At 40.9% G+C, this 21,879-nt stretch overlaps 1 protein-coding gene across 3 annotated transcripts; it reads right to left on the bottom strand.

The window, feature by feature from the left end:
* Nucleotides 1-575: 575 nt before the first annotated feature.
* On the bottom strand, nt 576-21,799 carry SLC25A32 (solute carrier family 25 member 32). 3 transcript variants are annotated; one of them, XM_019467935.2, is made up of 7 exons: nt 21,522-21,799; nt 17,015-17,165; nt 15,180-15,265; nt 13,707-13,867; nt 12,683-12,796; nt 11,994-12,139; nt 576-1,156 (listed from the first exon to the last, which is right to left on the bottom strand). In XM_019467935.2, the coding sequence occupies exons 1-7, from the start codon at nt 21,673-21,675 to the stop codon at nt 1,108-1,110; spliced, it is 861 nt and encodes a 286-aa protein (XP_019323480.2). In that variant the 5' UTR covers nt 21,676-21,799; the 3' UTR covers nt 576-1,107. The 3 variants fall into 3 exon arrangements, with proteins under 3 accessions (XP_019323480.2, XP_019323479.2, XP_019323481.2); XM_019467934.2 differs by lacking the exon at nt 576-1,156 and adding an exon at nt 6,964-11,077; XM_019467936.2 differs by lacking the exon at nt 576-1,156 and adding an exon at nt 11,089-11,324.
* Nucleotides 21,800-21,879: the final 80 nt, after the last annotated feature.

A 21,879-nucleotide genomic window follows, 5' to 3' on the forward strand; every position in this document is an offset into this window, starting at 1 on the left:
AAAACAAAAACCAAAAAAACAAAACAAACAAAAAACAATAACAAAGTCTCCTAGTTTTTGGCCTGCAAACAATGACCTAGAAATGATGACCAGTCTAGTAACACATTCCATTTCCTACTAAAAGGAACTAAGGCTGCTTGGAGAAATGGGTGATTTCAGCTCTGGGGCAGGAAGTGTGCAGTATGAGTCTGGAACATCTTGGCATAGTGGAAAACAAGGCAACTATGAAAGATAACTGAAAAGGAGCCAAGAGCCAACTTGAATTGATTCCCACTGGCAAAGATAATACAATTTAAGGATCAGTAAAGATAATAATGGCAATGGTTTGGGGCGCCTGGGTGGCTCAGTCGATTGAACGTCCGACTTCCACTCAGGTCATGATCTCACGGTTCGTGAGCTCGAGCCCCGCGTTGGGGTCTGTGCGGACAACTTGGAGCCTGGAGCCCGCTTCAGATTCTGTGTCTCCCTCTCTGTCTCTGCCCCTCCCCAGCTTGCACTCTGTCTCTCCCTCTCTCAAAAATAAATAAACATTAAAAAAAGGTTTTTTTTTAAATAAAAAAAAATAATGACAATGGTTTGCAACACGTCAAATGTGTTTTAATGCAGGAGTTCATAATGAGATGAACATAAAATTCATTGGTCAACCTGGAGGATGCCAGGAAACCAACTTGTCACTGTGAAAATTGGTAAATAGGAAAAAACCAAGCATTTATTCTGCTTTCTCTATATGAACTGTATTTCTGGGTAACCAAACTGTTGATGAAGGGACATTTCCCCTTATAAAAGTGTGTGTGTGTGTTTTATAGTATTTTATAGGGTGTATTGGCATAGGTAACAAATGAAGAGTGATAGAATTAGAATATCAAATTTTCAACCCCTCATGTATTAAGAGATCTGGCAACGATCATCAATGACTGATAACATTCCAAAAAGTGAGGCACCAGACTATGTATCTCTTAATGAAAATACGTAACACCACTCAAGGAGTAGTTTTGCCAAGAAACAATCAAACTTGGATTGATTTAGTCTCCAGATATAGCCGTTAGATTTTAGGAAATACAAGGGATAGAAGAACATGCTAATTGACATGACAGAATCATAGCAAATCTAGACTATGGGAAACTTGAAAGACAACCTGGTTTCTTCAACAAATAAACTGCAAGAAAAGAGAAAGAAAAAACATGTATTAAAAGAGATTTACTATCATCTCAATCCATTTAGATGTTTTTACTTTATTTGGATGCTTGAGATAGTTGAAGACATTTGAACACTAACTGGATATTTGATATCAAATAATTACATATTTTTTAGGTGTGATAAAAGTATTGTGGCTATTTTTTAACTTCTTTTTTAAAATGTTTATTCATTTTTGAGAGAAAGAGCATGAGTGGTGGAGGGGCAGAGAGGGGGTCAGAACAGAGGATCTGAAGCAGGCTCTGCACTGACAGCAGAGAACCTAATGTGGGTCTTGAACTCACGAACCTGAGCTGAGATAGGACACCCAACCGATTAAGCCACCCAGGTGCCCCTTTAAATTCTTTTTTTCTTTTATTTTATTTTAAAGTAATTTCTATGCCCAAGGTGGGGCTCGAACTCACAACGCTGAGATCAAGAGTCCCATGCTCCACTGACTGAGCCCACCAGGTGCCCCATATTGTGGTTATTTTTAAATAGTGCTTATCTTTTAAAGATAATAATACTGGAATATTTAAGGTAAAGTGATATGATGTCTGGAATTTGCTTCAGAATAATCTGGAAAGGAAAAGAGGGTGAGAAGGAATCTTGATAAAATAATGTTGAAGACAGAAGTTAACCAAGATGGGTAAAAATTTTGAGAAATGGGACTGGGATTAAGGACATTTTGGGTGGGGACAAGAACATTAGTTCAGACGTCTTTGAATTGGCAAAGGTTGTGAAGATATTTATGTCCCATGTGAATGCCTATCAAAGGATGTCCATTGCAGAGGAGGCTGTTAATACTGAGACGGACAAAATAACACACTGTCAATGTCAGCTTCTTTCCCCAGCCACTCCAGTGCTGGTTCAATGGACCCACGAACAAAGAAGCCATGGTGGCAAAGATGGAGGCTATGTTCAACAACACAGAATCTTAAAGGCTAGCCTGATGGAGTACCTGGGTGGTTTAGTCGGTTGAGCGTCTGACTCCTGATTTCGGCTCAGGTCGTGATCTCAAGGTCGTGGGATCGGACCCCTCGCCAAGCCTCCATGTTGGGCTCCATGTTTCTCGAGGGGCCTGTTAAGGATTCTCTTTCCCTCTCTCTCTGCCCCTTCCCCACACTCTCATGCACTTGAGCACTCTCTCCCTCTCTCTCTCTTTCTTAAAAAAAAAAAAAAAAAAAAAAAAATGCTGGACTGGCTAGTGTTACTGCTGAGTAGAGACTAGCATTGAGTATGTAACACTGGCACCATTCCCTGAGGGGACAAGTGAGCCACTTAGTGGACCTCTTCTACCCTGGAGGGGAGAGATTCATTCTCATGGAAATAGACATATATTCAGGATATAGATTGCTCTCTGTGCCCATGATACCATTCATGGACTCACAGAATGCCTTAACCACTCTCATGACGTTCTACCCAGCACTGCTTCGGATCCAGAAACCGCATTTTACAACAGAGAAGTGCAACAATCGGGCTCACCCCATGGAATTAACTGGCATTACCACATAGCTCATACATTAGACTATCAGGCTAGTCTAAATGAAAGGTGAAATGGCTGACTGAGGACTCATCATGGTACCAGTTGGCAGACAATATCCTAAAAGGATGGGGCTCTGTCTTACAAGTTGCAGTACATGCTTGGACCAGAAATCATTACGTGCTGTTCTCTCTCCTGTAGCCAGAATGCAAGCACTCGAAATGAGAATAGCTTCTCTCACTATTATACCTAATAACTCATTTGCAGATTTTTTGCTTCCCTTGCTGACAATGTTGAACTCTGCCGGTTTGGAGATCTTATTCTCCCTGCGGGGAATTCCAGCCAGGGACACAACAATAGTTCCACTGAATTGGAAGATGAGACTGTACTAGTTTTCTGTTGGCTGCACAACTAATGTAGTAGATTGAAACAACACAAATTTATCTGTCTCATGGTTTCTGTGGGTCAAGGGTCGAGGTACAGATTAGTTGAGTCCTCTGCTCACAGTGTCACCAGGCTGAAATGAAAGTGTTGGCTCAGTCATCTCATCTGAGGCTCAGGATCCTCTTCTCAGCTATGTGATTGTTAGCAGAATCTGATTCCCTGCAGTCGTGTTGTTAAGAAAACCTTGTTTTCTTGCTGTCAGCTGAGGACTCCTTTCATCTCCTAAAGGTCCCTCCCAGGTGCTGGATATGTGGCCCCTCCTCTTACAACATGGCTGTTTTTCTTCCAGACCAGCAAGAGAGTGCTTCAGCTTTTAAGGGTTGCCTATTAGGTAGGTTGGACCCACCCAGAATAATCTCCTTTTGGATTACAGCCAACTGATTACAGACCCTAATTACACTTATAAAATTCCTTTTGCCATATAACATAGTCATGGGAGTTTATATCCAGATATATTTACTGGTCCCAAAGATACATAAGCAGAAATAGGTTGTTTACATCAGGGGGCAGGGATCATGGAGTCCGTGTTAGAAGCCTACGTATACACAGACTGCCACCTGACCATTTTGCACTCTTTAGACCACTGAACCAACAGGTGAAAAACAGGTTAATCTATTGACTTTACTGACGGCTCCCAATTACCAAGGGAAATTGTTTGCTGCTTTGGTGGAAGCAAGGACTATGTTTGGAACGCAGGAGACTTTCCCAGGTTCTCCTCCATGCCCACGATTAATGGAAAGCTACAGGAACCAAAAAAGTCAGAGTGATTGAGGACCCAGACCTTTTGGGAAGGAGGATTTGGATCTACTTCACCAGGTAAAGAACCCAGAACTGTGAGCTCTGGCTGTGGTCAAGGAAAATGTGGAATGGGTAAAGGCAGAAGCTATAGATCTCAACTATGACCTTGTGAACAATGACAGAAACCAAGACTGTGGTAACTTTGGATATTTTCTCTTTGTTCTATGCATGTTTATTTATAGGGGCTAATCCTTTTCTCCCTTTCTCCCCTTCCCATTTTTATTTTATATAAAAGTTGGTGGAGGTCAACTTTACAATGTAATCTTCAGTTAAGAAAATATTCAGTGGGACCATGACTGAATTTGAGGAGGAATTAATATATCCAGCAATGGATTCACTGACTGTTGTGCTTTGTGTTTTCTCATTTGGGGGAAGAGCAAGCACTTCACCTATCAGGATAGCTCTATCATGCTGGGCTAAAATACAGAGTTAGTTGCTTTGTTGTTGGGCAGGAATTAGATTGTGTGTAAAAGGGTGCAAATGGAAGCCAAATACTCAAAAGGCTACTTATCCATTTATTACTTCGGAGCTCTAAATTCATTCTTCAGTACCTACTCTGTGACAATGGACTGGACTCTCTTTCTCCTTTAGAATGAGCCTATCAATGGGGCACCTGGGTGCTCAGTCAGTTGAACATCCAACCCTTGATTTCGGCTCAGGTTGTGATCCCAGGGTTGTGGGATCGAGTCCTATGTTGGGCTCTGCGCTGAGTGTGGAGCCAGGTTGGGAATCTCTCTCTCTCTCTCTCTCTCTCTCTCTCTCTCTCTCCCTCCCTCTCCCCTGCTTGCACTCTCAAAAAAGAAAAGGAAAAAAAAAAAAGAATAACCCCGTTAAGTAGAGCATACTAGAGGAACATCGCAGAAGGAAGCTGGTCTTCCTGGTTTCAGAGTGCTGCCATTTGCATTTTCTTGCTCGTGTCAGTAGGGTGTGTGTCTGTCTGGTGGTGCCTTGCTCCAGTTGCATATCCAGAATGCAGTCCTTTAACTACCTTGCAGCCCCACCCCAAGAGGCCTAATTATCTTGCTGCTGTTGAGAGGGTCACCACAGAGTCCTGGCTTCTGCTGTGGCAGCGCCCCTGACTCCTCAGTGCGCCCATCCATAAGTCTCGGCTTGCTTGCCCCTACAGAGTTGTTCCTGTAGCCTTTCCAATGTGAACAAAGTCTGCCCTGGTTTTGCACCTGCAAAAATGTCCCAACTTCCCTGGCAACCTGCTCACTAGCCTTGGCTTGCTTGTGTCCTTGGGGATCATTTCCTGTTTGTCAGGTAATTCTAAACCAGCTCAGGCCCAGGAAACCCAGCAGAGTTTCTCATCATCCAGTGCTTTGCAAGCGCACCTTCTTCAAGAAGTCTGAATGTCAGAGGGGACCCTCTTCCAAGCTTGTCCTTCCTTGGCTACTCTCTCTCGGCCTTCGGGTACTGTTTAGAGTTCCCATAATGCATTTACCTAATCTTCTCCTGGTTAAATTTGCTGTCTGTTCTGTCTCCGGGTTGGACTTAGACTTGACAGGTGTGACTTACCTGGTTGGAGTTGGGGACAAGGAAGGGAGCATGAGTGGTGCTTTCTTTCTCTCCTCTTGGGGGACAAGCTGCTCACAGAGAGCATGACTTCAGCCCCATTTCTCCTTGCTGTGTTGTACAAGGACAGGCTGTAAGAAGAGTCTTGGTTCAGTGCTGTCTGTGGCTGGATAGGTATATCTGTATGCCTCTGAGGTTTGGTTTAAGGAAGGCCTCTTTCCCACAGACACAGAAGTCTCATTCTCTAATTTCAGCCTTACTACTACTAAGGATAATATTTCATGCTCCGCTTACCTTGTATATTTATGAATTAGTTTAAAACCTGGGTGGGAAAGAGGTTAATGTGAATCACTTTAACAAAAGCATCTTGTTGCTTTTTTGACATGCCGGGTGTGAATTAGTTTTATTATTTTCTAGCCTTGAATAGAACAAGCCTAACATCACAATTAACATATAGTGAAACTCAATATAAACACAAAATCTTGTAATATCTGATGTCAGAAAATATACTGGGGACAACTTTCAAATCATCTATCTTTTGTACAGTTGGGCCTTCTACTGTAAGCAGATTTTATCTAAGTCTCCTGGTCAGTCTTCCTCTTTTATGCTTTTCAGAGTGAGTTGAATACTTTTTTTTATAAATATTAAGTAACAATGTTTTCTATTAAAGATATAAACATTTTCAAGAACCTATACAACATATGGAAGGATCACAAAGTGCTTTTTCCTAAAGGTGACATCAATTTCCATAGAAACAAGATTTCAACATCATGATAGCTGATGGGCAAATGACCTATAGACTTCAGGGACTGGATCACAGATTCTGTGTCATCGGGGAAGTTTTCAGTTGCAGTGAGTAACAGACCTTAGAGTGGCTTAAAAAATAAAGGAAATTTATTGGTTCACTCAATGGGAAACTATAGAGGTACATGTAGCTAGGGGTCGGAACGGATCTAGAATCTCCTATAACATGACTTATGACCTAGTTTCTTTTCTTTCAATTCTTATTGTCCTCTCTTTGGTGTTGGCTCCATTTTGGACAAACTTCCTTTCCCCAACTCATGATCTTAAATTGGCTTTGAGGAGGGCTGTGAATTACACAAATCCTAAGTTGTGAAACAGCAGAGAGAGAATCTTTGTCACTATACACAGAAAAAAAAAAATAGCTTTTAAGAGTGACTCTGACTGGACCAGTTTAGGTAATTGTGTCAATTCCAAACATTCATTATGAACAGAGATTGCACATTCAGATTGGCTCTGCTCATCAGGGCCATCTTCTGGGGCAGGTGAGGCCAATTCCGTCTAAATCTCAAAGGTGAGAACGGAGGGAGTGGGGAGGTTCTGACAAGAAATTCCAGCTACTAGTCTCAGAAGGAAGAAAAACAGATGCCAAGCAGCCAATAAGAGGTATTCATGACAGGTACTTTCACAGTCTGTTTCTTATTCACTCATTTGAAAAGAAATTCAAGACTCAACCCAAAGTAACCCAAAACCTCATATTTTCTGCATGTTAAATAACACATTTTTACAAAAGACAAAGGTTAAATAAATCATTTCACGGTATTTTATTTCTGTAAGCAATTTTATAATCACCAAAGAGGCCTTGCTATTGAAGGGGTAATCATACTCTACCTGGAGGATTTTACATTCGGTGACGTGTCCACATTCAAAAGACAAACCTTGCTCTGGTGCCTCATGAACTCGAACATATTTTTTAGTCGGTACCCTTTTTCTAGTATGGTGTTTAAAAAACATGACTTTCTAAAATTGCCATATTACAAAAGCACATAAGGAAACATAATATAACCTTTCACAAGGCATGGCACCCAACACAATCTTGGGTTCACATTCTACCATATGTTCGTTCTCTGATGCAGAGCTCCGACAAGCTTTCTTTTGGTCCGTATCTTAATCTTCAAGCATTCTTACAATCATGTTCTGGTTTTCCCTTGGCCAACCTCCCCCCCTACCCCACCACCTGCACCCCTTCCTAGACTCCCAGCACTTTCTTTCAAGCTAAAGTTCTCTACCTTTCCTTTATCTGCTGAAATCCAAGAGCGAGCCTAGAGTGAAATGGATACTTGCAATCTGCCCCACCCAGATTAGCTGCTTGCAATCTGTCTTCAGCCTCTACAATTTGAATCTGCTGAAAGTTATCAGTGACACTCATCTTCAACCCACTAGAATATTTACACCGTTGATAACCCCTTCCCTCAGAGTTTGCTCCTCTTATCTGATTGGTCTTCTTCTGTCACCCCTAAGATGTAGCCGGGTCTCTCTGTTCTGAGACTCACTTCTCTTTTATCCATCACCTAAAACCCAAACACATTTAGCGAGACTCTGAAAGTTCTCATGTTCTGGTCCCAATCTTTCAGCTGTCTCTTCCATTTCTTCCTTTTATTACCACATTGACAACACACTGCTCAAGACAGGTCACCTATGCTTTCTTTTTTCCCCCGTGGTTCCCTTTGAAATCTCTACCTTCAAGGCCAAGCTTCAAGTTTTCCCTTCCATGAAGCCTGCTCTAGTCTCCCCCCCCCCCCACCCCCAAGCTATAAACTACCTCCAACTCCCATCAACCAGGTCCACGCTACCCACCAGGTCTTGACTAGGTATTTGTGAAAGCTTCCTAACTAGTTAGTAACCCTGTTTCTTGTCTGTCTCCTAATCGTTTCTTTAAAAAAAAATTTTTTTAATGTTTATTTTTGAGAGAGAGAGAGAGAGAGAGAGAGAACCAGCGGGGGAGGGGCAGAGAGAGAGGGGGAGACACAGAATCTGAAGCAGGATCTGAGCTGTCAGCACAGAGCCTGACGCGGGGCTCGAACCCATGAGCTGTGAGATGATGACCTGAGCTGAAGTCGGATGCTCAACCGACTGAGCCACCCAGGGGCCCCTCCTAATTGTTTCTTCATACAATCACTAGAATGATCTCCCCCACAATCTAAACCCCTGACCATGGGCTAGAAGATCTGGCCCATGCTAATGTTTTTTGGCCCAGGGACACTGCTAAACACTTTACATGGATTAATCCATTTAATCTGATCAATAATCCTATGAGCTACATACTTTTAATAGCCTCATTTGTAGATGCTGTTGACCCACCAAATTCCTTTTACAGGGTTGGTGCACCCATATCCCAGCTGTTAACAGCTGTCCCCTCCCCTTCACCTTATTTTGGAGGATTGCTCTCGACTGAGGAAAGGGACCTAGCCTTCCCTCTTCTGCCTGATGTAAGAACATAATAGCCCAGGCTCTCACCTCAGGGCAGGACAACCTCTGTGGTCCAACACACAGTGCATTGTCCCATAGGGTCAGGGTGATGATAAACTTCTTCCTCATCTTCTAGAGTCTCCTAAGAGCACTCCCTCAATAAATCACTAGCCCAAGCATCCTCATATCCTCCTTATCCACAAAGAACAAATCAAATCACCATTTTACATATGAGAGAACTTGAGACAGAGAGGTGAACTATTGGCCTGAGGCCAAACAGCACAGGGGAAAGCTGAAATTTGAAGCCAATCCTGCATTTCTTTTCCACCACACAGTATGGGCCACCCTAACCTCACTCCTTCCCTCTAGCCAAATTAATTCCTGCCTCAGGGCCTCTGTATTTCCTATTTTCTCTGCCTAGAAGACTGTTTCCTCTATCCCATAGTGGTTTGCTTTCCTCACTTCTTTCAAAATGTTTCAAACACTACCCCTTCAAAAGAGATCTTTCCTTACTCTAACCATCCTAAGATAGCAACACTATTCCCAACTGTTTTAGTTCTATTTATAGCATTTAATATCTGAAACTGTACTATGCATATATTTGTTTTCTGTCACTCACACTAAAATGAAAATTCCCTGAGGGCAGGAATGATGTCTGGGTTATTCCCTGCTGTATCTTCAGTGCTTGGTAACATACCTGGCACAGAGCAAGAACTCAGTTACGATTTGTTGTTGAATGAGTTCTCTTTTCTCAGAACCCTTAGAGGGCCTTGTAGAAATCTTCTTGCCCGTTCATCTAGGGTTGGAGTTATTTAACACTTATTTATTTATTTATTCTGCAAACTTATATGCTCTTAGAAGACAGAAATTATGTTTTATTAATTTGGGGGTACACAAGAAGCATTCAAATAATGGCACTACCTCTAAAATTCCAAACAGCAACTGCAGCCAGTATTTTGTATAGGGACTAACGTCAGGGATTCAGATGAATTATAGTAGTAAACCCAGAAGGATGAAAAAATACATCACATTTAATTTATAAAGTATTTCTGTGCATGTTACAAGAGATTATAGTAAATACAATTACTTACTGTTCCACATTTTTAGAACAATGCCATTTTCAAAATATAAAAAATAGACCTATCTTCAAAGAACCATTTAAATATGGTTTTGAAAACCACAATGTTTTATTTACAACTAGATGGAAGTGCAACAGCATTCATAGAAGTTTATGATAAATAAAAATATTATTCTGGCATCCTTTGGGGACAGGCTTTTATAGATATTTATAATGACTCATAAAAGTTAAATCAATAATGGCCATTAGTGTAACCTGTATTTAAACCTGAATATGAGCAACTAATCTAGACTAATCGTTTATTTGGGATCTGGACCCATACATCTCATAGTTGAAATAAGAAGTTAAAGTTTCCCATTTCCACACAGTTTCTCAACATACAGATCCCAATCATTCCAGTATGTGTGTGAGGTGATCTATTAGTGATTAATAGCCAATTAGTGACTTACAGCCAAATATTCTAAATAAGGGCAGACACAGCTGCATCTGAGTTCAGATTTTGTTAAGTTTAAGAAATACCAAGTACCAATGTCAAAAAATATAATAACTGGATCCACAATTACATTTTAAATTATGGAAGAGCCCCCAGGGAAAAAATTAATGACAGAATGACAACAAATATATTTCTCAAACGAAGAGAAGTATATACGTCTCAAATTTCCCTAGTTAGCACGTTCCAACTGAATTTAAACTAACGCACATTTACGGTGTTGTTGTTTTTTTTTCCCCTCACCAAAATTTCCCAATTCAAAAATGGTCTGGATTTAAGCAACAATTTTTCCAGCAAATCCTTCAAGTTTAATTTACTCTTGAAACAACGACAATTCTTTTCAGAAGCCATTTTCTTGCTATTGCACACAGACTGATTTTAAAGCCGATCCAGGCAAATGAGTTCACAAAAAGAAGCACATTCATCTAATCCATTTAGCAAATGCTGTGATCAGCTTCTACTTGAACACTAAAATAGAGAAATTTGTGAAATTCTCCACTTGACGTCAGTTTTACTGTCATGTGGATGGGAGCCATTTCTGGCAGAGGTAGCCAAGTCCCAAACATATGGGGAAGGCAAAGAGCAAAACAACATTGCAAAGTCTTAGCAGTTCTTTGACTTCTAATGATTATACACCAATTTCCATTATGAACCATGTTGCTGTGCAGCATTCTTCTGAGGTTTATACCTCAAACACAAAGGAGCAACTGCCGCGTTAAGCAGACGAATTGAGATGATCTTCTTCTAGCTTACTTTTTTTTCCTCTCTGAGGTCAAGTAGAAAATGTGAGACATTTTCATATACCACAAAAGTAATACAGCAGGCTGGGGTCACTCTAATCAAATTGGGGGCAATTCCTTTGTAAAATCCACCGATGCCTTCTTTCCTTTAAAAGGAAACATAGATAAATGCTTAATTTCCTACATAGCTGGCCTGAAGACACAAACGCTTAATTGACATATGGCATGGAACCAGCAGTCAAACCTCCTTGTGACTGTAGTCCATGTTTTCAATATCCTGAAGCAAGGTAGTTTATGAGCCATTTTACATTCCTTCCGTGGACTGACTCGGGAAGAGAGGGTAGGGACACTTCAAAACTGAGTAGTGCTTTAATGATAATCTTTCAAATGTCTCTAAATGTATAAACATGCAAGAGTATTAACTGATCTAATATAGGCATTAACAATCTTACAGCTTAGATAAATGGCAGACAACACTAAATATAGCACCCATAAAATAAAACTTTATTTCCTTAATGCCTAGAGTAGGAACTTGTCACTTGGGTTCTCGATAAATATTCAGTGAACTAAATTTAAACATTCTAAATATTCTGCTCTGGCCTTTTAAAGAGAAACATGGGGATATCTACCTATAAACGTTTATCTACATGCTGAAGAACAAGAACCTCCTTAATACACAGAGACAAGTATTTGCAAGTTATTGTGCAAGTAGCAGCTTAACTGCATTCAACTACGTTTTTTTATGACTTCCTATATTCATTCAATGCCATTCAAGTATTTTATAACCACTAAATTTTATTAATTTGTCGTACAGATCTCATTTGGTTCTTATAGCAACCCTGTCAGCCTAGATATTCTAAATTTACAAACGAAGAAATCAAGCCTCAGAGAGATTAAGTCTGTCTTTTTTTATGTAGTAAATGGGAAATGGAAAAGCAGGGGCCACCAGCCGTGTTTTCACCACAGCACGCCGGCCTTTACTATAAAACTAATGGCAACAAGACATTCTGAGATATGCAAGGTACCTCCTAAGAGCCATTCTGATATACCGCATACTCTCACCTCCATGTCTTTGTGATTACATCCAACACGCCCTTGTAAAACATGTGTTGATCCTGAAGACGAGCTCTCACAACTTGATATGGGTATGTTGCCGCTACGGCAAATATTTTCGATAGTGCTGCAACAGATATATATTCTACTGTGCTCTAAAATGACAACACAAAACATTTGTTTTTCCTTAAAACAGGATTTCTTTAAAAATACAGAAATAAAAATTATATAGGAAAACATGTAAATGGATCTTTAAGTGAAAAATATGGTTTCCCCCCTTAACACAAGCTCTGTGCAAATAAGGGGTTTTATTATTAATATTTGTGTGTCATTTGCCTATAAAATATTTAACTATAAATTAAATTAGTGGTAGTCATCATCATAGCAACATTACCAAAGTAAACGTGATAAAATTGCATCTATTAAATGCCCACAAAAGTAAATGATATCTTTTTTTTTTACATTTTTTTCTAACGTTTTTCATTTTGAGAGAGAGAGCGTTAGCGGGGGAAGGGCAGAGAGAGAGGGAGACACAGAATCCAAAGCAGGTTCCGGGCTCTGAGCTGTCAGCACAGAGCCTGACGTGGGGCTCGAACTCACAAACCATGAGATCACGATCTGAGCTGAAGTCAGATGATTAACCGACTGAGCCACCCAGACGCCCCAATGATATCCTTTTTTTTAAAGAACCATCTTACCAACTGGGCTTCTGGTAATCTATTGATATGCTGGTTGTATTTCAACTTCAACAATTCATATGCCATAAATTGAAGGGCACCATGTGATGTTCCAAACAGCCCAGGAATAAATCCCTAAAGGGAATGATGAAGGAGTATGAGGCAAGCTGAGGGCAAAGTACAAGTTAGTACCCGCCCCACCCCCCATCCCCCGTTTCAGGTGGGACATGTGTGATATTCCTTGGACACTCCAGGCTTCCCAAAACCAAGAAAGGACAAACAACAAATGGTTAAACTGGTAAGAATCTCCACCAGTTTACCAGAAAAAGGCAATCGCATCAAAAGCCTAAAGTCCAAGAACTCCCTACTGTCTTAATGTTAATGCCTTGCTGGAGGGAAATATAACCTTAGCTAGACAAGTCTTCAACATGTGAAAGTCTCTTTGGAAACTCCCTCTTGACTTTATCTCCCTGAACTCCATAAAATGGTCACCCCCCACAACCCCAATGCAGCTCTTCCTGCCCATGGGTCCTGTCCCCACACTTTAATAAAATCACCTTTTTGCACCAAAGACTTCTTGAAGAATTCTTTCTTGGCCATCAGCTCCGGACCCCATGAACCTCCCCATCATCCCAAGACTTCATCAGGGAACAATAAACACACACACACACACACACACACACACACACACACACACACAACAACTAAGCACCAAGCAAGTTCCCAAGGGACCACAGTTTCTAGGGAGGGTAGTAAGGAATGAGTGACTGTGATGTGTGACTTAGTGAATGGTTACTGTCCAAATTTTAGACAGGCCTTCTCGCACCCACCAGGGTCATGATGACATACCTTACGGTAAGGAGGATAAACAGATGAAAGTACAATTTCCATATTATATAAACCAGAATTTCAGTTTTCATTCAATTGCTTCTTGCCTGAGTCTGGTCTCTTTTCGGGACTGACTACAGGTTTTTCAGAACTCAGACAATAGAGCCAAGGGAAGTTACAGTGTTTGGTTTTCCAAAATATATTGATAAGTCATTACCTTATACAATCCTCGCACACCTTCATACTTATATATTTTCAGAAGTGTATCAAACATTCCTTTATACTGTCGTTGTGAGGAGTTAACAACACCATTGTACTGTAACATAAGGCGAGTTTTTGTTACCCATAATGGGTTTGTAATGCAGAGGGTCATGGCTCCTAAAACCAAATTTAAATAAGATTACTCAGCATACAGGTAATTTGCCACTTGTGACAATCCAGATTAATGACAGTCCAGTAATATAAACAATGGGGTTGCCCAGGGGCTGTACCTACAACAGTGAGAGCAAGTCTCTGAGGCACAGTCTTAGGGTTAAAGCGTAGCCATAGTTTTGGTGGTCAGAAAAAGTTCCTCAGTTAGTGGGAAGTAGATTAAAAGGGAGCTGGAAATGTGAAATGCTTTCCTTTTGAGGTGTTGAGGACAGCAGAGACATCCTGGCTCTTAACCAATACAGCCTGGAGTAGAGAAACAATGAAAGTCCTGGGAAGCAGACTCTGACAGCAGATATAAACATTTAGGAGAAGGATATGGTATGACCCAGATGGGCTGATGATCAGGGGAAAAGGACCAGGAATCCAACACCTCAATAATCTCTGCATGTGCACGCATATCCACCCCGACTTTCCCACAGCCCTCCTCAAATCCATTCAAAGTAGCTACGCATCTCAAAAATTAGAGAACTATAAAATAAATTTTACATTCTTTACAGAAAGTGACAATTTTGTATATGTTAAGTTTTCCATTTGCTGAGTTTCCTCAATAGTCCGTTATTCCTCAAACATTTATTAAGTCCCATGGTAATTCAGGTCTGTGCTAGCAGCTAGGTATTCAAAATGAGATTTTGTTCGGACGAGAGCTATCAGTAAATAAGGTGTCAAAGTATGAGTTATAAAGACATGAGTCCTACTTTGCTTCTCTCTTTGAAATATTACACATCCATGAGGCAGTTAAACAAGGGTACTAAACTGTCTAATTTAAAAACTGAAATTATACCTTAATTGAAGAAAATATACCAAATTATCTTAAACTATCAGGAAGTTGTAACTTTTCTAAATTTTACTTCCTTTGTGATAACTAAAATTCTTGCAATCTGTCCAGAGTAACCAATAAGAACAGTTGCTTTCTAAGATATTCCATGTGATAACTGATCAGATAGATAAGCATAATTAAACTCTACCGTTCAAAGGGGGGAAAAGGCAAATAAAACAAAAACCCAAAGTGAAAATCAAGTTAGAAGTTAATGTTTTAGGGGCACCTGGGTGGCTCAGTTGGTTAAGAGTCTGACTTTGGCTCAGGTCATGATCTTGCAGTTTGTGGGTGTGAGCCCTACATCGGGCTCTGTACTGACAGCTCGGAGAGTGGAGCCTGCTTCGGATTCTGTGTCTCCCTCTCTCTCTGCCTGTCCTCTGCATGCACTCTCTCTCTCAAAAATAAAAAAGTTGATGTTTTATATTTCACACACTGCCTTACCAGCTTCAGCAGCCGAGACGAGGTATTCTGTTGCCTCTAAACGATCAGCTCTTCCTTCTGTCTTGTATGATTTGATGGCATTGTAACTAAAAGAATTAAACATGAGCAGTTTGATAAATATTTGAATAGGTATCACAAAGCAGTAAAGTCTGTTTGAAAATGTGTGTAATTTAACAGCAGTACCCCAAAAGTAAACGTCCATGCCCAAGGCAAGCACAGTTTCAAGAGTGGATTTGCTGGAAATGGTTTACCGTAAGAGTTTGCCACCCCTTCCTGCAAATGTATATGGGTAGCACTACACATGCAAAATATTTTCATCACGTACTCATCACTTAAGAAAAACAATAGGAAAACTGGGAGGGGGAAGGCTGTAGCAGTGGTGAGGCAATTGGGCACACAAGACAAAACGATATGTTCAGGGACTATGGAGCAGACTACAAGGACCATAAGCAGCACACAAGTAATCATAATAAAGACAATACAGACGGTGTCATAAGAGATTGAGAAACTACGGCTGAGATCACAGAAGGCTTGTGTAGGAGGTGGCACTGGCCGGGCACGGAGACGGGTAGTTTCAACAGGGAAACAGATGAACATGAGCAAAGGCTGTAATAAGGGTGGAGGGAGAAGATGGAAAATTGAATCACACTTGAGTGGCACACTGACATTTGGGCTTTACTTGGCAGAAAATCGAGAGGCCACCCAATGTTTCTCAGCAGAGAAGTCGAATCAGCCTATTCTCTCTAGCTCCAATTTCCATTTTCCTCTGGGAAGAAGACTTCAGCTACAAAAAGCCTTCCAAACTCTACCAATACCATTCTAACATGAAACAAGCATACTTTTATAAGAAATTCTCATTACACACACCTTGCGTTCATAGGGCTTGTCCTTAGAAACTCTCTTTGGAGAGCCTACACAACTCCAAATTCATAAAAGAAGAAATTTTATATGTATAGTTTCACATCTAGGTTTGTCTTAGAACTGCAGAAAAATACATTTTTTAACCATACGAAGGTTAAATGTTACTTTGCATTCACTTAAAAATATCTTCAGGTTGTGGTTTGCATACTGCCATAAAAGTATTGGAGGGCAAGTCGAATATGTAACACAAAAGAGAAAAAGGCCGATAGACCAGGTATTGATGTTCTCTTAAAAATGCCATGTATTAAAACAAAGAAAAGCCTCTCCATTCCTGGATTCAGTTTCAAATTATTAGAGGCATCTGTGGAATGCCCACACTCGGGCACACTCACTAAGCTCAATGTACCTGTCACAGGTGCTTTCAGTGGCTTCTGCAATGGACATGAGGACGGTGAGGAGACCTGACAGGTGAGGGAGGAAGGAAATGATGAAGGAGGGAAGATGACGGTGCAGGTCAAGTTAAGAGGCAAGATGGGATGTGCCTCAAACTCTTTTAGCCAGGCACTGGCTTTTTACTTTCTGTTCCCAAGAGGGAGCTCCCTTGGTATGTGTTCTTATGGGGACCCCGAGGCCTGTCCTCCTCCGAGGCCTGTCCTCCTCGGCTTTCTTACTTCATCAGGAATCCGAAGTATTTTGGTAAGGCATCTTCCTGAACTCAACTCACAGAAGTGGCTTCTGTAGGTAAGAGCATTTCTCCATCTCACCCTTTCACCTTCTTCCTATTAAGAACTTTCTTCCAGACCAAATGCCTCTGATAATAGCTGACAGAGAATGAAATAAACACTGTGCTCTTTCTGACCCTTCCCATTCAAAGAAACTGATTAAAGGACTCATCTTGCTTCATCAACTGAAATGTAAAATCACTAAAAACAAAGTTTCTTTTTAATACTGTAAAATCTTCCAGATCTACTCACAAGAAAAAGTAGAGTCCCCAGGATAAACCTGCACCCCACACATTTGGGGTTACTCCTTGGTAAAGTCCCCGTAGTCCATCAAGTTTCCAAATGGTAGTCAAGCAATGCACAATTCCTTTATATTTTGGTCTCAGTTCCAATCCATCACTCACTGCAGTAAAGGCACAAAATTAGGTGAGAGGAAAGTTCTAGCCCCGAATCACATATAAACATAGACATCACACAGTCATATTAAGGAGGTAAATTCAGAAGAAAACTCTTTTTAACGTTTATTTATTTATTTAGAGAGAGGGGGCAGGAGAGAATCCCAAGCAGGCTCTGCGTTCTCAGCGCAGAGCCCCATGAGGGGCTCGACCTCCCAAACTGTGAGATCATGACCTAGGACAAAATCAAGAGTCAAATTCAAGACGCATAACCAACTGAGCCACCCAGGCACCCCTGGACTGAACTTCTCTACTGACAGTCACGGCTCCTCTCAAGGTGGCCCTCTCTCAATGACTTTCTCCCTTTGACCTTTGGCCCTTCAGGTGGCAAGAGCCCAAGCTCTTTCTAGCTCCAGAATATTGCAGTATTCCCAGTGGTTCTGCTATAATCTCATATCTTTGTAAATAGTCTTTTCAAGCACCCCCCATGCCCCAGAATTATCTTATTTTGAATGTGCCTTCTGTTACCTACATGGAAATGGAATGAAAGAGAATGTCAAATTTATAATCTAGGTAATATTTTTATAAAACTGATATTTTACTATATATAGTTTTGCATACTTTTTTCTTCACTCAAGACTATATTGTGAGAGTTCCTGTTATTAAATAGGCCTCCAAAAGATTTTTAAAAATGATATGATGGTTTTCCCTCTCATAGATACCCTATCATTTGGTTAATCATTCTCCTAGTTGACCTGAAAGCTGTTCTCACTTTTTTACTATTAAGAGGTCTCTAGTGAATATGCTGTATAACATTTCATACAAATTGCTATATCCTTAGAATTAACTATTAGAATGGGCATTAATATGGGTCAAAGGTTATACATACATACTGAAACTGCCCTCTAGAAAGCTTATACAAATAACAGTCCTCTAGCCATGTAAAAGTATGCCCAGTTCACCGTCCCCTTTGCTGCTACTTCATTGTGCATAATGGAGTCTGGCTGAGAATCACTGTTTACCATTACCAGGGAAAGGGAGAAAAGCCAATTTCTTTCATCATTAACCTGATAATGTTACACCATGAAATGAGATTAAAGTACATGAGGCTTTGTCAGGAGACCTGGGTTTGAGATCTAACTTCCCTAATTAGCTACACGATTTTAATCTTTCTGAGTTATAGCATCCTCATTAAAAAAAAAAAAAAAAAAATGGGGATAAATATCCCCTAACTCACAGGTTGTTGGGAAGTTTATACAAATTTAAAAGCAAGTAACAGAGGGACTAGCTCTCAGGAAATGTTTGGCTGTGTATTTCATAATCTTTCTGATGCTTCTCTTGAATTTCACTTCTTTTAGTCTTCTGATAATTTTTTTCCTAAGTACCTTTCCATTTCCTTTAAATAATAAAGTCACAACATAATCTCTCTCTTGAGGTAAAAAACAAAACCATAAAAAAACCATCTTTGCCTTTTCATAGGTATGAACTACTGATTTCTTCATTATTTTGACAAGTCACTTAATTTGTAAGACTTTTTAGACTCAGTAATAGGCAACACTATTCTGTACCTTATACTTACCCCGATACTATAATCTTATCTACCCTAGTTAGGGACAAATCTTTAAACATGAAAAACATTCATTTGTATGCATATTATTTTATTTAAAAAAAACTATTTATTGACTCCTTATATTGCCAGGCAAAGGGGCAATATAAACTTAAGTAGGACACAAATCCTGACCGTGAGGTCAGATACAGTCTTCAAGACAAAACAGAGCAGCAACAACACGGCAAAGTTATGAGCACTATGGTAAATGAAGTGCTACAGGATTACAGAAGAAACACAAATAAATGTTCTGTACAGAAGGAACTGGGGACATGCAGTCGAGTGACGGGGAAAATGAGAGAGAAGACGTTAGCATAGAGCCTTGAAGATTGATGAGAAACTTGTCTTTGGGGAAAGGAGAGAAAGGTTTATCTCTAGACAAGCTCAAGAGCTGGTGTAAATCCAAGGAAGCACCGCAGTGCCTGGCACTGTTCGGGAGAACATTAGGGACTTGGTATAGCTACAGTATACAGGGATGGTAGGAAATTTGGCTGGAAATAGGGCAAGAACCTGTTACAGTCTGAACTGTGTCCCTCCCAATCCACTGAAATCTGATTTGGGTCTCCACCCCACTACTGCAAGTGCCCCAAAGACCCCAAAGAGCACTTTGGGAGTCCTCTCTTTCTCACCAACCATTTAGTAGCACCTACGACTGTCTACCTCCTAAACATACTTTTGTGGGCTACTTTTACACCACACTCTCCTGATTTTCCTCTCTTTTTTCTCGGGCCACCAAATTTCCTTTGCAGCCCCCTTCCACTGCAACACTTAACGCTGTGACCCTGAGTCAGTTACTTGATTCCTCTGTGGCTGAGTTAGCTCATCCACAAAATGGGAGAAATAACAGAACCTAACTCTAAAAATTACAATGGGTTAATAAATATAAAGCCATTAAAATCATGCCTAGCAAACATTCAGGAAGTATTAGTTTAAGCCACTGGGTCTTGCAATACTATATATACATAGGCAAATCAACTATTTTGATTCATCTTCCTAAATTTTCCTTTTCTATCACCACTTACACTTTATTATGACAAAGTCCTTTGACTCCTAGATCTTTAATTTTGTCTTCCCATCTAATCTCAATTATCTTACCTGCCAATCTTGGCCACACTGGTCTCCTAAGACTTTCCCCGAAATGGGAAGGTTACCGATCTTTTCAGACACCATGAATCCCCTTTCTTCATGCACAATCTTCTTCATAGCACAATCTTAAACTCACCAAGCCAACACTATTCCTCCATGATCATTTCAACTGTCACCTCTTCTCCTAGACAAAACCCTAGAGACACCGAGTCATACAAGCCTACAGCCATGTCCAAAATTCTTCTCTTCATGTTCAAGCCACTGTCTACTTGGAATTCTTAGAGGTAGAATGGTGAATGGTTAAGAGTCAAAGGGTTCTAGAATTAGACTGGCTGGGCTCAAATCCCACAGCTACCATTATAAACTTGTGACTTCAGCAAGTTAGTCAACTTCTATTATTTTCATTTGTATAACAGGGATAATAAATTCACAGGGTTGTTCAGAGTAGTAAATCAGAGAATTTACTAAAAACTTTAAGTTCATTGCCTTGCTCTTAGTAAATGCTCAATGAATGTTACTTGTTATAATTTTTATTTGTGCACACTTCACAAACTCCACGGAAGTTACATGCCTTTCTGGGTTTTCTTCTAGGGAGTATACTCCATAATTTTCACTGACTGTCCTTCATAGAATGGCCTGTCTTCTTTCCAACTATCAAATTATCAGTCTTTCTACGTGGAACTTCAAGATCTAATGGGACCCATACAGATGGCCATCAGCAATCTATAATTTTCTTGACAGTCTACTCGTATTTGGATTTATTCCATTTTGCTCTTGATTTCATGTTGTCTAGAATTATCTTTTATGTGACTAAGACTCAAGCCTATAATTTACACTGTAAGTTCCCTGAGGACAAGAACTTTAAGTACTTTGTATTCCATACAGCGGTCGACAAATATTGAGAACAATACGTATTATTGTTCTGACTCTTGAAGATGGACCACTTCTGCAGACCTAATTCTCAAGGCAGAACTTGTGGTAGTAAGAAAACCAAACGTCAGAAAACAGTTTCCCAGTAGTTATCAAGACCTTCTCTGAAACTATCTCCTCCAGAATTTACTGTTGAGTTTAACTTCTAAAGTACTTTGCAAAAACTCAGATTCACTTAACTCAATGCACTTAATTCAAGAAACGTAAATTTAAAACACAGTATTTGGATTCGAGCTAACTATTCCTTCATAGGATCTTGTACCACACTATAAAACACCAAAAACCTTCAAGAGAATCCTATCCCGTATGCTGAAGATTACGCCCTACTCTAAGCAACGGTTCCGCAACTGCCAAACACGTGGCTACCTTAAGATTTCAAAGTACCTCCAAGGGTGAATGATTTGCACGTGTGAGGGCTAAGCCCTAAAACGTGACAATCTTTTTCTTATTTTACAAATCAGGCGTTGAGTCCCGCATCGTACCCAATATGAACTTGTCTCAGGCTTTTCTACCCCTGCTCTCCATCCCTTAGATTCGGGGAGCGGGACGACGGCGGCCCGATCCCTTTCCCACGCTCCCCTTCCTCAAACCTAGTTCCAGGTGAGCCAGAACAGCATTTTCTTTAACGCTCGCTTGGTAGTATGAAGGAGGCAGGGGGGAGCAAGGCTTCCTTTTGCGCTTTTATCACCCAGTTCGGGATACCAGCAAGGATAAGGAGCCCGGGGTCTGAGTGGCCTCTTACCGGCGAAGCGGATCTTCACGAGGTCGAGCGGGTGCAGCGCGAGGTTGGACAGAACCCCGCCGCTCACGCCCGCTACCAGATTCTCGTACCGGACGTGGCGGAATATCGTGCTCCCCACCGACGACCCTGATCCCGACTGGCCCTGACCCGTCATAGTCCCAGGGCTCGCTGATACCACGCCCAGGGCCGCGGAGGTGGGCCGGGATGCAGTGACCGCCACCTTGGCGACGGTCACCCCTTAGGAGCAGAAACCTCAGGGGGAGGCCAGCCCACTTCCGGGACGGGCGCAAGTACGTGGTAACTAAGCGGAGAGACCCCAACGCAGAGCTAGCGTGAGAGGGGCAGGGCAGCACGTCAC

Source organism: Panthera pardus, unplaced genomic scaffold, assembly GCF_024362965.1.
Source record: "Panthera pardus isolate Hobbes unplaced genomic scaffold, ASM2436296v1 HiC_scaffold_7, whole genome shotgun sequence".
Taxonomy (NCBI): domain Eukaryota; kingdom Metazoa; phylum Chordata; class Mammalia; order Carnivora; family Felidae; genus Panthera; species Panthera pardus.